We start from the raw sequence: 18,966 nt of genomic DNA on the forward strand, positions 1-18,966 counted from the left end.
CTACTTTCTACCCTAAGGTCTAGCCAGGAGCCAATTCAACCCAACGAACCCCGAGTCGGCTCAAACCTATTTCCAACTCCACACTCGAACAAGTGCTCGCTAGTTTAAGCTTTAATACATTGATGATTAGCCTTTGGCGCATTTTTCGACCAAAATGAATTGGCAAAAAGCATGCTACCAACCAGGTAACCTAATTAAGAACACAAGCATGCATATATGTGCATTGAAAAAAAAAAAAATTTTATATATAGATTTTGAATATTGCATTTGTGTTGCCAATGAAAAGCATTTACTCTATGCATTTTATCAAGCATCATTCCATAATTCTTGGGCTTGGCATGGTCGCTTTATAGCCATGGACCTCTAGATCAAACGGCTGTGATTCGTTTAACACACCATCAGATAATCCTAGCACAAGTATCTTTCTCGGCTGCCCATCCGCTCCCACGTTGTTTCGGATATATCGCCGCCTTCAATCGGCGTTCTAGGGTTTCTTCTTCCCGCTCCTGGGGTTTTGGATCCTCTAGGGTTCCGTTTGTCCCCATCCTAGGGTTAAGGTTCCGATTCTCCTTCTTCTTCCTTCTCCGAAGATTCTCCAGTGGCATGGTTATTAGCCCGCCCGAGCTTTAAATGGCGGTCGCGGGCTTCGGGGCCGTCTCCAGGGCCCCCTCCTCCTTCCGCGCTCCCCTCTTCCTCTCTTTCCGCCGTGCCCCCTGCCGGAGCTTGGCCACCGCCCTCGACACCCTGGCCGAGCCCGACTGGCTCGCCAACGATGGACATCCTCCCCCGACCTCCGCTCAGTCTTCTTCCCGGCCTCCTTCTCCTAATGAAAGAGGTGACCACCCTTTGATCTTTTCCAAAGATGATTCATTTACTTTTACTAGCACTTTCACTTTCTGATAGTCTGATGAGTTGATTTGAATGGGTTTTCTGTTGTCTTTGAAGGTTGGGAGGGTGTGAAAGGGCCGGAATGGAGGAAAATGAGTTCCAAGGAGCTCGGAATTAAGACTTCGATGATACGAAAGCCGACTAGATCGGTTCTGAATACGCTTAGAAAGAAAGGTGGGTCCATTGCCGCAAGTTTGGCTGTATTTATGTTGCCAAGATGCCGCCTTTCTGTATAGTTCTAGATAGTAGGTTTGTGATTGTGCAGGGTATGAGGTATACCTGGTGGGAGGTTGTGTGAGAGATCTCATTATGAAGAGAACTCCAAAGGATTTTGACATTATAACATCAGCGGAGCTTAAAGAGGTTTTTCTGCTCTTCTTCGTGAATTTAGTTGCCTTATAAGATTGTTTTTCAAACATAGTTTTGTTTCTTGATCAATCGTTTCATTAATTATGAACAAATATTATCATGGCCATATATTTCTAACTAGGATATCACATTGTATTGGGATTAGGTTCATGATTCTGTTTATTGCATTGTTGATATTCTAACTGTAATCCCATTTTTATATTACAAGGTACATAAAACTTTGCCTGTGCAGGCCTAAGCAGTTACTCCATGTATCTGACCTACCAACTCACTAATTCTGGTCAGAAACATTCACTCTATCATTTACAGAATGAATTTAGACCATTAAGAGTTTATCAACTGAGAAGATATGGTTGTTTAACCCATGACAACTCTAAGCTTTCAATTAGTCTATCCAGGCTGTTGATTTAGGGGATAACCCTGCCGAATCTTTATTCCAGTGTGTTTTGAAAAATTCTTGTTTGTTCAAGGCGAGGGACCACTTGCCAAAGCCAAGTTTGAGTACGGAAAACTTGTTAGATATCCTAATTTTGTTGTTATGAGTTCTAAATTGGTTTCGTACAGAATTAGAGATAAAATACAAGTTAGGCTAATATTGAGTTGATTTTGTGTTTAAAAGGTGTAAGATTAGATTAATCAGATCAAGAAACAATACTAATTTCTCTTCATAATAGTTTAAGTTACTTTGGGCAATCTAGGTAGGGTATATATAAGTCTAGTTATTTCGAAAGAAAGCATTATCAAAATTGGTTGATTTTCTTAGTGAATTCCAGGCATTAATAATGAATATCTTTTATTCATCGCCTTGCTTGGTCCTGGATCTCACACGATATTTCAATTTCATATCATATCTTTTTGTTTAATTGATCATGTTTTCCAAGCTTCCATCAAGTCTCTAGTCATAATAAGTTTCAATGGTAGAGATCTTGTACTTATGATTGTTGATCTTGGTGTTCCATGACCTCCTGATCACACTTGAGCATTGATAATTGGATCTTGAGTTGGGTTTACACATGATACTTTAGTGTGGCATCACGCACACTGTTCAACTTAAACATGATCATTTTTTGGTCTATCCATTACATTGAGGATGTTTCATTGTAATCTAGATTGTACACATACTAGTGTCTCTATCCCCAACACTTGCTGTAGCTAAATTTTCTTTTTCACTATTTTCTGTTGCTCTCCTGGCAAAATTTTAGCATTATTTTTCAGTAGTTTGTCATGTCATTAGTTTTCTAGCACATTTTTTGTTGCATCTTTGGGAATCTTTTTCTATGCAAGTCATTTCACCTATAGTGTAGTAGGGAGTTTCCATGTCAAATTACGTCTCAGCATTTCACCAAGATGGCAACTTAAGTAGCATTACAGGTGTGGGCTAACAAATTTAAAGAAGCACTGTCATAATCTGATGTAATGGTTAATGTTAGATGAGCTCTGAGGTGATGTAAGGGTTCTTATGCCACAAACGAGAGATAGGGTATGGGATAAGTTAAATTTTCCCTTCCTTTATGCTCTCTTGGCATCGATGCCCTTTTTACCCCTCCCTCCCTCTCCCTCCTCCCTCACCCTCCCTCCCTCTCATCTCTCTGTCTGTCTATGTGTATGTTTTGTCTTTATCTCTTCCTCTCACCTGAGGTTCCCCCTTTCTGACTTTTAGTTCCACCCTGCATCACTTTCCTTCACTAGCAAAGTCTTTCAATTTTATGGTTAAAGATCGGTTAGATCGGTTAGTCTGTTTAGGATTTGGTGGCCATCTGTCCTCTTATTCCTTCTCTCATTGCCGCTGCTTCCTGACACTTGGTTAATGAATCTAAAGTTATGGTTCTTCTTTGCAATTATCCTTTCAGAGTCAGGTGTGGAAGATGCATAAATGACCATTGGAGCAGTGGCTCCATTATATCGCTGGTAAATTATAAATTTTTTTTCTCTTCACTTGGTATCCACCATATCTATTGTCAAATAATGCATTCTTTGCAAGCCATATTGCTTGTTAACCTCATCCACACTGTGTTGTAACATTTTTCTTCAATGCCCGTCTTCTAGACTATCGTGTCAAATGTATCAGAGGCCTTGTCTTGATTTCCTTGAGTTTTTCGTTTGAAAAGTGAATCCTTATTATGCAGATTTCATGCATATGATGCATGATTTAATGTGCATTATCAGATTGTTGTCTGCATGCTTATTTAGACTATCGATCTGGTAATATATTGCTATAAAATTCATTTTTTATTTGGCATCCTGTGTCTTATTGGTTAATCTGTAAGCTAGTATCAGAATACTGATCCTTAGTTTGTTTCTTAAATGACTTTAGATATCTACAAACCCAAGGGATAGATCAATAAATACACAGATCATGTGGATAAAATGAGATTTATTCCAGTGAACCCTGACAACTGTATTGGTAGTTCAACTTCTGACCTTTATGATGATCACCATTCTTTTAGTTAAGGAAGCCACTAACTTCCATTTCCACCCAACCAATAACCATAATCAAACTGACAAAGAGCTTATTTTTATACCCAAGAACCTAAACCATTGCTGGAGTCTATCCTAATCTAACTAGATCTTCTATTTGTTCTTATCTCAAGATATATTATAATGAAAGTTTTAAACAAATCTTTGCAAAGATAACAAAGTACATTTTGTAGGCGCAGACATAATTCTCTAATTCAACTCTGAAAAAGACCTCTTACTAGATTAGTTTTTCTCGATGTTTCTGCTTGTTAGATTGGTGCAATTTTTACATCACTGTGTGTGTTGATATGAAATAGTTGGAAAAATAGCAGCATGTGGGTATTTATGCCACTTTTGGAAAAAGGAAGCCCCCAACATAAAAAGAAATGAAAGAGGAAATTCATTTGGCTATCCAATAAAAGAATAAAAGATATCTGGTAGAATCATATATTCAAAATTCTTAGTAATCAATCTTGTGCTAGATAAAGAGGAAAGCAATCTAAAGTGAATTTAATTGTTAGGAAACTCAACTGATTTATTATTGCAACAAACTGAATTTACTCTAGCTTTAATAGAGGTTGAAAAAGAGGGAGGCCGCATGTCGGCATAAAGCATCTGTGCAGCAATTGAGCTTTCTTTGTGTTCCTCACTTTTTTTTTCTGTAAGCATTTATATAGAGTATGTACTTCTTCACCAGGTACCTAAAGCAATTTATATTGTCAATTTTCTTTATTTGCATGACACTTGTAGTGCAATTGTCGCTCTATGAAATATTTTTATCATGTACAACTGTGCAGGTTCAGAAGACATTTTCAAGATGTAATATAGTTGGAAAACGGTTTCCCATCTGCCATGTGTATTGCAATAACTCCATTGTGGAGGTTTGTTCGTTTCTTCATGTATGGATACATAAGCATGAAACAAGCATAATTAGTTGCCTGGATAGTTTCCTAAATGTAAATCATAATGGAGTAAATTATCCATAGTGCTTTTGTTCTGCGAACAGAAATTGAATTTGTGCAATAGGGATAGTTAAGGTGCACTCTGGGGTCTATTGTTCATGTTAGATTTCTCACTTGTTAATTTGCTCTTTTTGTTTATCAGGTTTCAAGTTTTAGCACCCTTGGAAGAAAGCCAAACAATGATCTGACTTATTCTTCCAGAAGACCTGACTGTGATGAGCAAGATTATATTCGGTGGAGAAACTGTCTTGGACGAGATTTCACTATAAATGGGTTACTAGTTTGACCCTATCTTTTCAAAGCTGAATTTCGTTGTTTCTTGTTTTGTGATGCTCTCAATACGTTATTTCCTGATAATATTTGGCTCCATCTTCTCTTCACATGATTGTCCTCCTTTTTTTATTGAATGTTATAATTGGCCTTCTTGGTGCATAACTGCATATCACTTGTCTATCTTCTAATACTTTGTTTTTTGTGCTCAGGTTAATGTTTAATCCATTCTCAAATTTTGTTTATGACTACTTGGGTGGCATGGAAGACCTAAAAAAAGCTAAAGTGTGCATGTATCTCTTGAGTTCCACATGTCATTTTGATTTACTAGGACCTAATTGGTGTGGTCGTCATGCTCATAAGTTGCTTCTCTTTTATTAGGTTCGAACTGTAAATCGTGCTCACACTTCCTTCCAAGAGGATTGTGGTGAGAGCATATATTCTATTGCTTTGAAAACCTTATTGTCTCCTAGTATGCACCTAGTTATATATTCAAAAGCCAGCAACCAATGGAGATTTTTTTATGCATTTTACAGCTCGCATTCTACGTGCAATTAGAATTGCAGCTCGTTTAGGGTTCCGATTTTCAAAAGAAACAGCATATTCTGTGAGAGATCTTGCTAGCTCAGTATTGACACTTGACAAGGTGTCGTGCATATGTTTCTAAACTTTCTTTCATTTATTCCCACTCCGTCTCCCCCCCCCCCCCCCCCCCCCAAAACAAAAAAAAAAAAAAAGGAAGAAAAGAAAAAGAAAAACTCTTACTTCCTCTCACCTCGCTCTTCTAATGTTGTTGCAAATGCTGCAGGGAAGAATTCTAATGGAAATGAATTATATGCTTGCATATGGTTCAGCTGAAGCTTCTTTAAGGTTGCTTTGGAGATTTGGGCTCCTGGAACTTCTATTACCAATTCAGGTCTATTTCTGTTTCTAATCTTCTGTAGTCATCCTGTATATATAAGCTTGCCCTTTCTTCAGATTGATGTGAATACACTGAACAGGCAGCATATTTCGTTTCACAAGGATTTCGAAGGCGAGATAAACGATCTAATATGTTACTTGTAAGTGCAAATCTTGGCCTTCTTTTCTTACTCTATTGCAAACCAATTCCTTCTAAGCTTGCAGTTGGACCTCACCCAAATTTGACCTGTACCTTGAATTAGACCAACCATACCTAAGTTAAAACCAGTTGATTGGGCATGGCCCAAAATTAAGACCCAACCACCAATTGGGTTAGATATGGATTTCGCATGTGATTAGAGCCAACTTAACTGAACCTAAATGGACCTGATTCAGCCTATAATCAAAAATATGGAGTGTAGTCCCATAAACTTTGACATCCAACCGGGATTCACCCTGAAGAAGACATGGCCTGTACAGTTCAAAGTCATTTAACGATTATAGAAAATGGTTTTGATTGTTTTAGTAAGGTTTTGTTTAAAATGTATGTCATGTGCCTAACAAATCTCCACTACCTATCTTAATTTCCATGTATTCTGTCTGCATCATTACTCTTTTATTTGTTTTTTTCGGAATAATGTTTGTGTTTCAACATATTCATTGTTGTTAATTTATAAAAATGCAGGCCAATGTTGAATTATTAAATAGTCAATTATACGTTTGATCATACCAAAAAATCAATAAAATCCTAATGGATAAAGGACTTTACTGAAGATATAAAAGATAAACTTCTAGGCTCAAGCCACTAGACTTTTTGGTCAATTATGTAGTTTTAGAAGTTATTAAAGAATTTATGAAACAAATAAAAATTATAGCTATTCTTGATTCTAAATCATCTACATTAGCTGTGGGAATCATACCTTCAAGATTATTTTGGACTTTGTTATATCTATGGATATCATAAATAGAAAAATTACATCATAAATAGGAAGAAACTGGATATACTGTTAGCATCATTATATTCCCCCCATTTATGGGATGGTGATGTGCTAGCCATATGTTTCATCATCATCGTCAAAATCAATGACAACGAGGCCTTTTTCAATAGAAAAGATTCCTATATGAGGCATAATTTAAAATCGGGAAAGCTGATTCAATGGATCTTTGAAAAGGACTATTGATCTAATTTCAACGCTCGTATTGATTGGGCCTGTATTTCTGGCTTATAACTTTTGGGTGGGAGGAGGTGACCTTTAACATATGGTCATTATTTATGTGAAGATGTGGGAAGTAGGAACTCTTATCCTCTTACAACCATTCATGCCATCATAGTATAGTTCTGTGATATGTTACTTGAACTCCATTGTTCTTGATGAAATGTAATAGGTTTAAAAATAGGGAAACAAATTAGCAGTCTTCTATGTTTATGGTAATTATTCTGGTCCATGTGTTTATTTATGTCAAAAGTGTTCAACTTATTAACATTAATATCATATGTGCAGACTTTGTTCTCCAACTTGGATAAACTTCTTGCGCCCGACAGGCCATGCCATAAGAGCTTATGGTAAGTGCTAATGTTCTTTATTTTTAACTGATCAATTTCTATAAATCCCTTCTATAAATGATGAATTTCAAAGGAATGACTCATGTTAAACACATATAGTTTCTTCAAATTATACATACATAATAACCTTTATATGATTTCTATCAATGGACTTATAATTTCTTTTGATAATATTTGTGCCCATGTTTCACGACTGTTGAAGTAGCACAGTTATTCCTCTTACTTGGTTTTGTGAAATCAATTTTTGCTTCGTACTTGCAATGGCGCATTATACTCAGAATCCTTCTTAGTCTAGATGCAAAAGTCCATTATGTAGCCTTTAAATTGCATAGTTTTGCGTGCTTTAATTGTTTGAAAATTTTATTAATATCCTGAATTGCACTATAGAGTACTTTATTACCTAGTTGATTTGCATCACATATATTTCACTTTTATAAGTCTGTCCTGCTTGAGAAAGTTTATAAATTGCATGGATATCAATTTTTTTTCTTGAAAAAATCCTATAAAAGCTATTGTGTTTTACAGAGAGGAAGAACCTTGTACCAAGGGATCCTTTGTCCCAGGACCTTCCTGTCATCATATAATACTAAAAGCAATTCAGGGTAAAGCCCCAATATATCCTCATTTGAAAAAGATGTTGAACATTATTGTGAGTGCCAAGTCTGTTCTCATACAATGAATTGGACTCCCTACAAAGTATAAATGATTGTGTAACAAATAATGGGTAAAGATTACTTTTGTTCCCATAACTGTAGTTGATACATGGTATCGGCTTAGGTTAATTGGAAAAAATAAATATCATAGCATAGTTCATAGAATCACTTAGATCGAAACAAAATTTTGAACTAATTGAACAACATTGGTAGGAGTTGTTGAGTGCAAGCACAATACCTGATAATGAACATGGTCTTACTCTTAGATTTTGGTTACTTGGAGAAATTTCACATTATCATATTCATCAAAATACAGGTGCTGATTTCAAATAATCTATTTTGCGACATTTGATAAAATAAGGAGCATTCTCTAGAAGTTTTTCACCTATTTTATATTCTTTAGTCTCCCATAAATGGTAAATTTCTTCTTGTTCAAGTGCCTATATTTTTTAAAGTTTACTTTGTTTTCAAGAATATTTTCTTGTGTCATTTATCAGGGCTTGGCTTAAATGCAGTGTTTTGTAAAGGTATGCAAGCGGCCAAGGGACCCTATAAAGCATATGCAGTATGCAGGCTGCATATGCAGATGCATATGTGGGTATTTGTTTTTTAAATATATAAAAATAAATAAAATAGTTTAAGTACAATATAAACAATAATAGTGGTAGTAATATTTCTTTGAATAAATATTACCAATATTAATAATAATAAGAACTAATAATTAGTGCTTAGCACTTAGCACTAATGGCACTAGTTACAATATAATTAAAATCAAATTTCTGTCAAAGCATTATTTTGAACATGCTCCTTCTGCATAGGCCTACATAAGTGGGACATGTATTTGGCCCCACAATACTAAATGGGCACATATTTAGCCAGATAATGCTAATTAAGCCACAAATACTGCTGCATGCTGCTAAGTAGACTGCCTTTCCGACCTATATGTTTATGACTGCATATGGAAAATGCATATAGGCAGTGCAGTGTAGTCAAGGGACTACATCTGCATATGTGGTCGCCTGTGCAGCCTTTACAGTGCATTTGAAGTACTGATTAATTATCAAGATATAATCCATTAAACCATGAGAAAATTTTCGGATCAACTCTCCATTGGTATGTTTACTATTTGAATTGGTGCCAGATTATTGGCCAAGGAATGTATAGACAAGTTAAGAGACTTTCTGCGAAACCTGGTATTCCCAGTTACATGGTTACAATGGTGTACTTGAGTAACAAACATCCATATAGGATTTGCCTGTGCTTGGCAAGAGTCTAGACAGAGCGGTAGGCCTCTATCCCAAGATTCTTCAATACATCAGGATAAGCTGAAATTCTCTTGTAAAACCCATTCCCTCTTGTTCAGAACAATCTAAAAGTCATTTTGTTTGTCAAATAGCTTCTTATATGGGTGGAGTTGATGTAGCGCGAGGTAAACAATGCAGTGGCCTCTCATGCTTATGCTTAATGGTCAACCCATCTTTTCAGTTAAATAATTTTAGTATTTATGTTGATGTAATGCAACCTTTTCATAATTGATTATTAATTTAACAGGGTTGGGTTGTTAGCATTTCATCAAGCGCTGGTGCGTCAACCTCGAGATCCTTTGGTTGTAGCCATATTCACCCTTGCTCTTCATAATGGAGGAGATTTGCCAGAAGCTGTGGAAATAGCAAGGGCGATCACCTACCCGAATGATGCTAACTTTCCAGAACTGTTGCAGCTGCAAAGATGGGATACGGACCACGAATTAGTTAAAGAGGTTGTGGATCTTTCTTCTGCAGTCAATGCTGCACTAAGTTCAATGACAGATGAGTATTTTGTTTCAAAAGCAATGGCAGGATACCCTCGAGCCCCATGTTCCGATATGGTTAGTGGCATGTATCTTCCTGAAAGGGCTTTACGCTTACAGTTTTGCTTCTTATCTGTTACTTAAAGATTTAATTTTTGATAAAATTCCCTGCAACTTCTTGATTGAAAATGTGAATCGGCATGATTAATTCTGAGCAACAGCATGGGTCAGTAAAAACAGATAAAAAAATTCAAATGTCATACCTATCAATAGAAAGGATGTCTGCAACTGATCTAATTATAACATTGTGATGCAATGTTGAGTTCATATATTACCTGCTTACTGTCTCTATGTCAGCATGGTAACCCCAAGAAAATCAAAATTTCGACACCTTTCTGTGGAAGTTATTAATATATAAAGTTAAAATATGTGGTCTTCTAGATACACATGCATATATATATATATATATATATATATGCTATGTAATAAATGCCAAAGTACCATTGACTAGTTGTTTTACATGCATTGAGTTGACTTGATTTTCCAGTTTTTGGTGGATTCTGAAAGAGAGAATGTGGTAGTACCACTGCTGATAGGAAATTATGAGGAAATATCTCATAGCAAAGAATTTATCTAGTCGGTTTGCTTAAGCAACTGATTCCTTTATCGATGATTGTGGCTGCAAGACTTCTCATTTCTTGTCAATCGCTGTGTCTAAATTCCTGATTATACTGAAGATGCTTTTGCTGGGAAGTTTGGATAGGTTGATATTGAGCTGAAATTAAAGCAAAATGTATGTCTGGCAAAGGTTTGGCCATTGACCGTCGAGGCGATGGTCGGGTGGTACGATGCCACTGCTGTTAGTGGTGTGCTTTAAGTTGCTAGTTTACATCAATATTTCATGTAGCAGATAGTGTGGCAGAGCATAATGATTTAATTTTTTTTCATTTTGATTAGTAATTCTTTCCCATTTTCACTATTAAAAATGATTGCTCTGAGTCAGTTTAGCAACCGATGCAGGTATTAGAATCTGTCTAAAAGTGGTGTTCCATTTTGTTGCAGGTTTTTATCCCTCTGCAAGTATATTTGATGGTTTGCCGAATGTTTGAGTGTGTTGGACATGGAGACAAGGACAGTAGGTTCATTCCGAAGCGAGGTAAGATAAACTATCATGTTCTGGCCCAAGGTGGACTGGCGGAGGTTCGGCATGTCTTTGCTAGGGTTGTTTTTGATACTGTCTACCCCCCCAACCTAGAAAACCAGAACTGTGAAAGTCCTGCATGAAATATAATCTGCAGCAGATCAGGTATAGAGATGAGCATAGTATGATGAAGATTGCCGTCTGAGTTAGACGGTTGCATTCTCCACCACATACAGACTTTGTTGTGCATCTCTTTTTGAAGTTAAGTCTCTTGACATTTGCATTTGCCTGCTGTCTAATGTGGCTGATGTCATGAGCAGAAGTGGTAGCGCACGAGAAATTGCCTTCATTGGCCTGGAGTTCTCACAGGTCTCTTTGGCTTTTTTAAGCTTGGGGTATTATGACCATGGTGATTTCACTCAACATGTGGTTAGCGATGGATACACCAATGCAACGTTGCCAAAGTGGATGCTGGACCTCTGGTAGAGTGGCATTTGGGTTTCTAATAACCACACGCAAGTCTCAGAAGTTGTACCATACAACAGTATGTACGTGGCTGTTTTATTATTTTATTCTGTACTGTTGCTTGAGTTTTATTAAAGATTATTGATGACTTTTCCAGGATCTATATAAAAGGTGGTTATTGGGGACTAAAATATCTTTAGTTTAGTCCATGTCCCCCTCATACATGTTGCTTGTGACATATTTACTGCATTATTCATGTGACCTTGAGCCTTATTTGGTTTGCAAATAACTTGGAATAATCTTTAATGGAGTCCATTTATCTACGTTATTCAGCCTAATTAATAGTTTTTTCGGCACCGCAGTAAAGCCGGAACAGAGAGGCGCTTCTAAGATTTCAAAAAAAAAAAAAAGAAGAAATGTTCCTCTTTTTTTCGTATTTATTACGTTTTATCTGGGGATTTTGGCTTAATATTTACGGGCATAGAAAATCGTTCTTATTAGTGTTAAGCTTATTAACATCTTTTTTCATTCACTCAGATATCTTGGAAAAGCCTATGCAGGAAAAATACAGGGCCTTACTATTTTCGGCGACCAACTTTGGCTGATGTTAAACGATTACCAAGTTCTTAAATAAAGAATATGATGTCAAAGTCCAACTTGCACAACAAAAAACAAGGAATGAACACTTTGGGACCGATCAAAGTTTGAAGGCTCAATTTTGATCGTGGCAGTTCTAGGTTCAAAAGCACCAACAACTATAAAAATAAATAAATAAATAAATAATTATGTAAAAAATTATGAACTATTTGTGAGTTTTTAATTTATTTTTGAACTTTAATTTAGTGCAATCTGTTCAATTCAGGCTGTAGCTATAAATTTCGTTTTGACAGAATTGTCTCATGATATCATATGAGGTATCATTCTTTTCTGCCATATAAGTTGGTCATGGGATAATTTCATTTCGTCAAAGCAACTAGACAAAATTCATAGGCAGAATCTGAATCGAACAAATTTAAATATTCAACAACATGATCGCACTAAATTAAAATTTATGAAAAAAATTAAAAACCTCTAAATAGTTTAAAATTTTTTGTATAATTATTTTTCAAAAAAATTGTAAATGACCGAATCATTCAACGGCCTTCATGGAGAGGTCCATAACCATGGTGCTGATGGGTATATTTTTATTTAAAAATGAAAAGCATGGATATGTAGAAAGAGGTGCTCCCCTCACCATATCTCAAAGTAGTAGTAGAACCGAGCATGTATGGAAAGCTATGAAATCCCAAAAAAATAGCTCGCATCATGTCATCAAGTTACGTCAACTTTAAGCACTCGTAATGTGTACTTTTAAGTTCCAAAAAGGAAACATAGATCATTCCATCCCCAAACCATCATTATGCAGCCTTCTTGGTCCTTCACCTTCTCTACAACAAATTTCTCAGTTTGAAGTAGGCTTGTATTTATTTGGAAATGTATGTGAATATGCCTTGAGACCATGCATTACCACATCTCGTGGACATGGTTTTGGCGTCAACATAACCTGGGTTGGATGGGTAATCCACCAGAGTTGAGATGGTCCAGATGCCAGAAGAAAAGGGCATACTTAATCAGCACAAACTTACTGTACTAATATACACATGAAAAAGAACATGAAAGGTATATAAACTGCAGTCATCTGGGGAAACAAATTTGGCTTCCGATCTATGAACAAAGGTCAAGCCGAGGAGAACCAAGGAGCTTCTAAGGGCATAGGAATAACATAATGTTGGGGACTAGCTAGCTGGCTTGCTCTGAGTAGAGTGATTTGCGGTAGTGGGATCTCTGCAACTGAAATTTTGCTACTCCAGCTTCTTCCTGTCCTGCTCGTGCTTAGGTGGTTCTGCAGGGAAGTATTTGATGCCGACAAGGTCGCCAACTTTGCTGATAACCTAGAAGGCGCACACCATGAACAATCGCAAAATTAAGTCCACAAGCACCGAAAGAGTCGACAAAGTAAGCCAGTTTGTACAATGCTGTATATTGGAAATCAACTAACCTCCAGGCCTTTAATCAGGTCGTCCCTGGTGTGTGAAGCTGATATGCAGATACGAGCCCTTGCAAGGAGAAGAGGGGTCGCAGGGAATGCAACAGTGACAACAGCAACCTATATGGTTTCAGCAGCAGATTAGATAGAGATATTCACTAAATAAATGGTAATGATGGCAATGTAGATATATTAGACTGTAGAATCTGGCAGATAAGTTTGAAATATAGATCTCACATACTTTGGCATATTGGTTTCCTATGCAAGATAAGGCCAGGCATGGATGCAAATACAAGTGAGTGTGTGTCACATAAACCGCATTTGAAATAGACACATACTTGTTTCGGTGATAGAGACAATTTTTCTTAGTGAAGAGGTGCAAAGAGATGCACCTTTTAGAAACCCCAATTAATACATAGAAGAAAAAAAGGGAAAAAAACAACTGAGTAAAAAGAAAGCAGCCACACAACAGGTACCACCTTTTGAGTATAAAAAGTTTAAATGAAAAAATGAAGATAAATAATCATGGATTTTCAGAATGGATTGCAAGTAGTTGTATGCTGAGCTAGTTAGACTTTAACAATGTGTAACCAGAAGTATCAAGGACTTCTCATTGTTGATCCCTTAAGACCTTGAAGAAGTGAAATTGAGCTAACAAAGGGAACAAGCTGCATGCCACTTATACCTTAAGTGCAGCACTCATTCGATTAAGCCAAGAAGACAGCCAGGCATACTATAGTCCATTTTGTCCATGTAAAATTGTGACATTGTTGCACTTTATCATCTTGTCAAATACTGAACTGAGGAAATAGTGCACAACCAGAGTCACTATAGACATTTTATCAAGCTCTGTCCAATTAACTTTGGCTTGTTTAATGATAGAGGTTCAAGAGGTCGGATTTGAATGGTTAAGATAGACAAGTCAAGTATGGAGTTATCCTCGCATGGAGACATATGTTTACAGACATGCAGTCTGGCTTTTAGAAAGTTGGATGCATTCTTATTTCACATGCATCATAACCTGTTAAATAAACCGTCATACTTACATTCTGTCTGAGACACTCCCTAGAGAAGGCTGGGATTTTTGCTGGGTTGTAAAGCATTATAGGCATAACTGGTGAGTCATTGTCCCCAAGAACCTCGAAACCCATTTTCTGAAGTTCTGACCGGAAGAAATTGCTATTCTCACGAATGCGTGCAAGTTTTTGGGCCCCTGTTAACGAATAAATAACACATTAGAAATCTCCCAAGATAAACATTGATGACATCATCACATATCCTCGAGAAGAAGATAGAATGTTTCAAAATATTTCCTTAGGTACCTCTGTTAGACCCGTCTTCTCCAAGAATAACTTTAATTGCAGATATAACCTGTTGCACAGCAGGTGGTGACATGGAAGTCGCATAAAGATGTGCCGGGCAAGTGTACTTCAGATATTGGATGATTTCCTGAAAAAAGACAAGAGGTCATCTAAGCAATCTTGGACTCCAATTTTGCAGTTATGCAAAATATATAGTTATGCAAAGTGCACAAGAATTAGACCTTTGATGCCGCAATATAACCTCCACAAGATCCAAATGATTTTGTAAATGTTCCCATCATAATATCTACATCAGCAGGATCCACTCCTAGGAGCTCACAAACACCTCTTCCTGATTTTCCAATTGCACCAATACTGTGGGCTTCATCCAAGTATGTGTATGCCTGTTTCAAAAAATAATAATAATGATAAAATAACAATAAAATAATATAATATAGAGTTCTATAATTTTTAACCATTCCCTGGAATACTTTGCAAGCCAAAATTAACAAAACATCCATGCTGACTTTTGAGCTCTAATTTAGAGATGAAAGCACAAGAGCATTATGTTGTTACCAGATGCATGCATATAAAAGATCAGAAAACAAAAGAAAAATAGAAATCAAGATGTCAATGTAGTCAGACCTTATATTTCTTGCAGACAGTTATGATTTCAGGAAGTTTGCAAAGCTCTCCTTCCATGCTGTAGATGCCCTCGACTATAACAATGATTTTCTTCCAGGGTCGATGCGTTCGAGGCTGTCCCTCAGCTATCTGCTCTCTCAACACCTCTTCCAAGTGAGAGGGATCTACAAGAACAAGAGGAGTAAAGATCAAGAACATGAAAATAAAGTAGATAAGCTAACATTCTCGAATCATCATCGATATAAAACTTACTGTTATGTTGGAACACCCGCACTGTTGCACCTGACCCTCGAGCACCATTGACAATTGAGTTGTGGTTCAAAGAATCACTAATTATCAGCCCTCCCTATATATGATCATATTGAGCAATTAGAAATCAGTAAAGGCTGGTCATACGGAAGCCCATGTTTGTAATATCTAACTCAAGAAATTGTACAAACCTTCCCAACCAGAACAGGAATGATGGCTGAGTTTGTCACGTAACCCATGCCAAAAAGTATAGCAGCTGGCTTTCCCACAAATCGTGCAACCAGCTCCTCCAGCTCAGTGTGCAGTTTAGTGGTGCCTGATGCCAAATCAAGTATTAAGAAAATCAATCCAAATTCATTGCATCATTTAACATATCAAACAGAATGTGCTTACCGCCATCTACACGAACACTGCAGGTACTGGGCGAGTATTTCTTTAGGGACTCAATAACATGAGGAGTGCAGTATTCATCTGCTGCTGCAAACCCGAGGTAATTATATGAACCTAGGTTGAGACATTTACTAGTATTTGAGGTCCGGCTGCACCAAGTAATAGAAATAGTTATAATCTTAACACATTCCAGAGAAGACATTACTAACACAAAAGCATTCTGTCTAATTGCAGCAGATGAAGAAAGGTAAAATTTGTGCCCATCATTCAGGCTCCAAATGTCCTTGCAAATCAAAACCTGATCCTAATCAGATACGTTCCTGATACCTGACCTTGCTGATTATGATCAAATCATTATATCTAATGGAGAGTATGTATAGATATACTTACAGCAGTGTCTTGTTATTGTCATTTGAATAACGCTCAACCACATCAAACCAAGCATCTGGTGCACTTGCAATTGGTCGGCCAAAACAGTCCTGCCAGATTAGAATATCATGTTAAAAGGCTATACTTTTAAAGTTTATGAGAAAAAGACATCAGCTTGTAATGCTTAAATATTTGCATGATGATATTATCCTAGTAGATCATTCTTGTTCCGAAGACAATACTATAGCAACTTCACTATCCTAAACGTGCACATATTCCCAGTCTAGAAAGTCCGATCACCCTGGCTATCCCAGAAATCAAAATCAAAGCAGTGACAAGGACCACATGTCATGGTAATTCTTACTATGATTTTCATTTTGAAACATGTTCGCACATGCAGCAGCTGATGCTATATGCAAGATAAAATATGCGAACTTCTGGTACCTTCGGTCCACGACCTTCCAAAAGATATAGCTCAATAGATATATAGAATTCTTAGACATGTAAGGCAAATTCAAGCCCCAAGATTTTCCACTTATATTTTCTTATTTAGTTATTATTTGTATCAAAGATCAGATTGAATCTGGAGCGTGGAATTAGAATGTTAGGAGTGTGAGTCATATGGATCGCACTGGGTTGTGTTAATAAAATTAGTTTGATTTGGTAAAAAGTCTTAGTCATTTTTGTTTCGTTTAATAATTTTTTCTACTTGGCTATGTGTATAAGCAAGAGGCATCTGCCATGATTTAATTTGAAAAATTATTAATAATTTTTTTCTACTTAGCTGACTCCAAATCTTATCTTCTACTTGATGAATTTCATATCATCAATTTTCTTCCTTTTCATTCTTTACTATTAATTAAATTACTTCTGGTCCTCCCCTTTTTTAGTAGCAAACTGCATTAGATTCATCAATTTTCTAGTTATGAAAAAAATATGATGAGAGCATAACATAAAACCAATCACTTTCTTGAAACCAGAGCACCAGTTGCAAAAACCAAAGATCAAAAAGGAAAATAAAAAGGAAAAAAGTCTAATTCGCTGTGCAAAGGAAATCAACATCAATAAACCAAAAAGCAAGCACCTAAGAAGAGTTCCCTTTTCCCGTATCTCTTATATATTTGCATAAAGTACCAAAAGGGCTGAAAAATACACCAGAATTATTTTCACATCCTTTCAAAGGGCGCTTTTTTCCCCTGATGCAATGGAATAACTATTTCGAATCATTTTTCAATATGAAACTGCTCTTATTTATTAACTCTACCATTTTCTAACAGGCAAGAGACTGTTCATACATCATAAGAAGAAAGCCGACTGCATTAGAAAAAGAAAAGATAGATTTTTTAACTAGAAATCCAACGGAAGATGGAATCAAGAACACACCTGAATTCGGAGATAGAGACGACGGGTGTAAAAATCCTCGAGCCCTAAGCAGATCGGCGCATACCCCTGCTTCCAATGGCAACCAGATCCCTCTCAGAAACCAAATCAAACACATATCCCAGGAAAGAGATAGAAAACTAGACGACCCAATTGGAGGCGGAATCGAAAGCAAGGAAAAAGAAGGGACCTTGAGGTTTTTGGATTTGGACCGATCGATGAGCTTCCGGAATAAATCCCTCAGCTGCCCGAAGGCGAACAGGAGGCCGTAGCTGACGAGGGTCGTCAGCGCGGTCAAGTACGGCAACCTCACCATCGTTCTCTTCGCCTTGTCCTCGAAACCGCTATTGATCGCGCGATAGAGAGAGAGAGAGAGAGAGCGAGAACGAGCGAGCGAGCGAGCGAGATCAAAGGAGAGAGGAGTGGCAAGGGAGAGCGATAGGGATGCGGGTGAGGAGGGAGAGAGAGGGCGGGGGGAGTGAGGGTTTAATGGAGAGGGGAATGGTCGTCAATGGCGTCCGGGGTCAGAGAGAGAGAGAGAGAGAGAGAGAGAGAGAGTGGTTTGAACGTTGAATTGGGGAAGGGGGGGAGGTGGAAATGGGGAGGGTGTGTTGACCTGGAGAAGCATTAAGATTTTATTTCATTTTATTAACAATTTTTTTTTATATAACTTAAATTTGAAAATATCTATGAGCATTAAAATATTAAAAATTTGATTGGGAATTATGTATCAATAAAAAATGAGTCTGGTCTATGCAAGCAACCCAACATGCTACATTCAAGTAATGTTATTGGGGATGAATTCATGTTAAATATTATTATGATCTTCTCTCCTTGTTGGATAGAAATGTGCATAATATTAATGATCATGGCTTTCTATTGAAATTAACTATTATGGGCTTATGATGCTATTATTAGTCCTTCTTGGAAAGAAGAAAATATTGTTACTGATTTTTATTTGGCTAAATAATGGTTTGAAAAATGTTTGATATATTTATTACCTTGCTTAGCCAAAAAATGTTTATCCCCATATAAAAAATAGTAGTTTCATAACAACAAAGATACCTAGTTGTGCCCATAACAATATTTCTTATGATTCATGGACTCTCAATTTTTCTGAAAACATCTTATGAAACTACATTCCAGGG

General features: G+C 36.9%; 2 protein-coding genes across 5 annotated transcripts; one reads left to right on the top strand and one right to left on the bottom strand.

Annotated features, from left to right (window-relative positions):
* The first annotated feature begins 378 nt into the window (after nt 1–378).
* Nucleotides 379–11,680, top strand: LOC103708071 (uncharacterized). Of its 4 annotated transcripts, none has more exons than XM_008792838.5 (13): nt 379–835; nt 946–1,062; nt 1,154–1,251; nt 4,512–4,595; nt 4,819–4,949; nt 5,159–5,231; nt 5,328–5,373; nt 5,483–5,592; nt 5,755–5,862; nt 5,948–6,007; nt 7,349–7,410; nt 9,615–9,930; nt 10,915–11,680. In XM_008792838.5, exons 1-13 carry the CDS (start codon nt 631–633, stop codon nt 11,134–11,136), a joined length of 1,632 nt encoding a protein of 543 aa, XP_008791060.1. In that variant the 5' UTR covers nt 379–630; the 3' UTR covers nt 11,137–11,680. The 4 variants fall into 4 exon arrangements, with proteins under 4 accessions (XP_008791060.1, XP_088575636.1, XP_088575638.1 ...); XM_088719512.1 differs by having other exon boundaries at nt 447–835; nt 1,138–1,251; XM_088719510.1 differs by lacking the exon at nt 4,512–4,595.
* A 1,215-nt stretch (nt 11,681–12,895) lies between these two features.
* Nucleotides 12,896–18,434, bottom strand: LOC103708072 (long chain base biosynthesis protein 2a-like). The gene is made up of 12 exons (XM_008792839.5): nt 18,009–18,434; nt 17,822–17,887; nt 16,460–16,548; nt 16,073–16,218; nt 15,871–15,995; nt 15,683–15,776; nt 15,431–15,594; nt 15,028–15,189; nt 14,807–14,933; nt 14,531–14,697; nt 13,497–13,604; nt 12,896–13,389 (listed from the first exon to the last, which is right to left on the bottom strand). The coding sequence occupies exons 1-12, from the start codon at nt 18,132–18,134 to the stop codon at nt 13,300–13,302; spliced, it is 1,464 nt and encodes a 487-aa protein (XP_008791061.2). The 5' UTR covers nt 18,135–18,434; the 3' UTR covers nt 12,896–13,299.
* Nucleotides 18,435–18,966: the final 532 nt, after the last annotated feature.

The sequence above is a fragment of the Phoenix dactylifera genome, chromosome 4 (genome assembly GCF_051530095.1).
Source record: "Phoenix dactylifera cultivar Ajwa chromosome 4, Ajwa_hap1_PhDact_Kaust_v1.1, whole genome shotgun sequence".
Lineage (NCBI taxonomy): Eukaryota > Viridiplantae > Streptophyta > Magnoliopsida > Arecales > Arecaceae > Phoenix > Phoenix dactylifera.

Excerpts from the sequence above, each read along its gene's own strand:
- LOC103708072 (XM_008792839.5), bottom strand. The coding sequence starts at position 18,134 with ATGGTGAGGTTGCCGTACTTGACCGCGCTGACGACCCTCGTCAGCTAC. Across the intron at positions 16,549-17,821 it reads GTCTCTATCTCCGAATTCAG|GACTGTTTTGGCCGACCAAT; the intron begins GTGTGTTCTTGA and ends CTAATCTGGCAG. Across the intron at positions 13,390-13,496 it reads ACCTGATTAAAGGCCTGGAG|GTTATCAGCAAAGTTGGCGA; the intron begins GTTAGTTGATTT and ends TGCGCCTTCTAG.
- LOC103708071 (XM_008792838.5), top strand. The coding sequence starts at position 631 with ATGGCGGTCGCGGGCTTCGGGGCCGTCTCCAGGGCCCCCTCCTCCTTC. Across the intron at positions 5,374-5,482 it reads TTCCTTCCAAGAGGATTGTG|CTCGCATTCTACGTGCAATT; the intron begins GTGAGAGCATAT and ends TGCATTTTACAG. Across the intron at positions 5,593-5,754 it reads CAGTATTGACACTTGACAAG|GGAAGAATTCTAATGGAAAT; the intron begins GTGTCGTGCATA and ends CAAATGCTGCAG.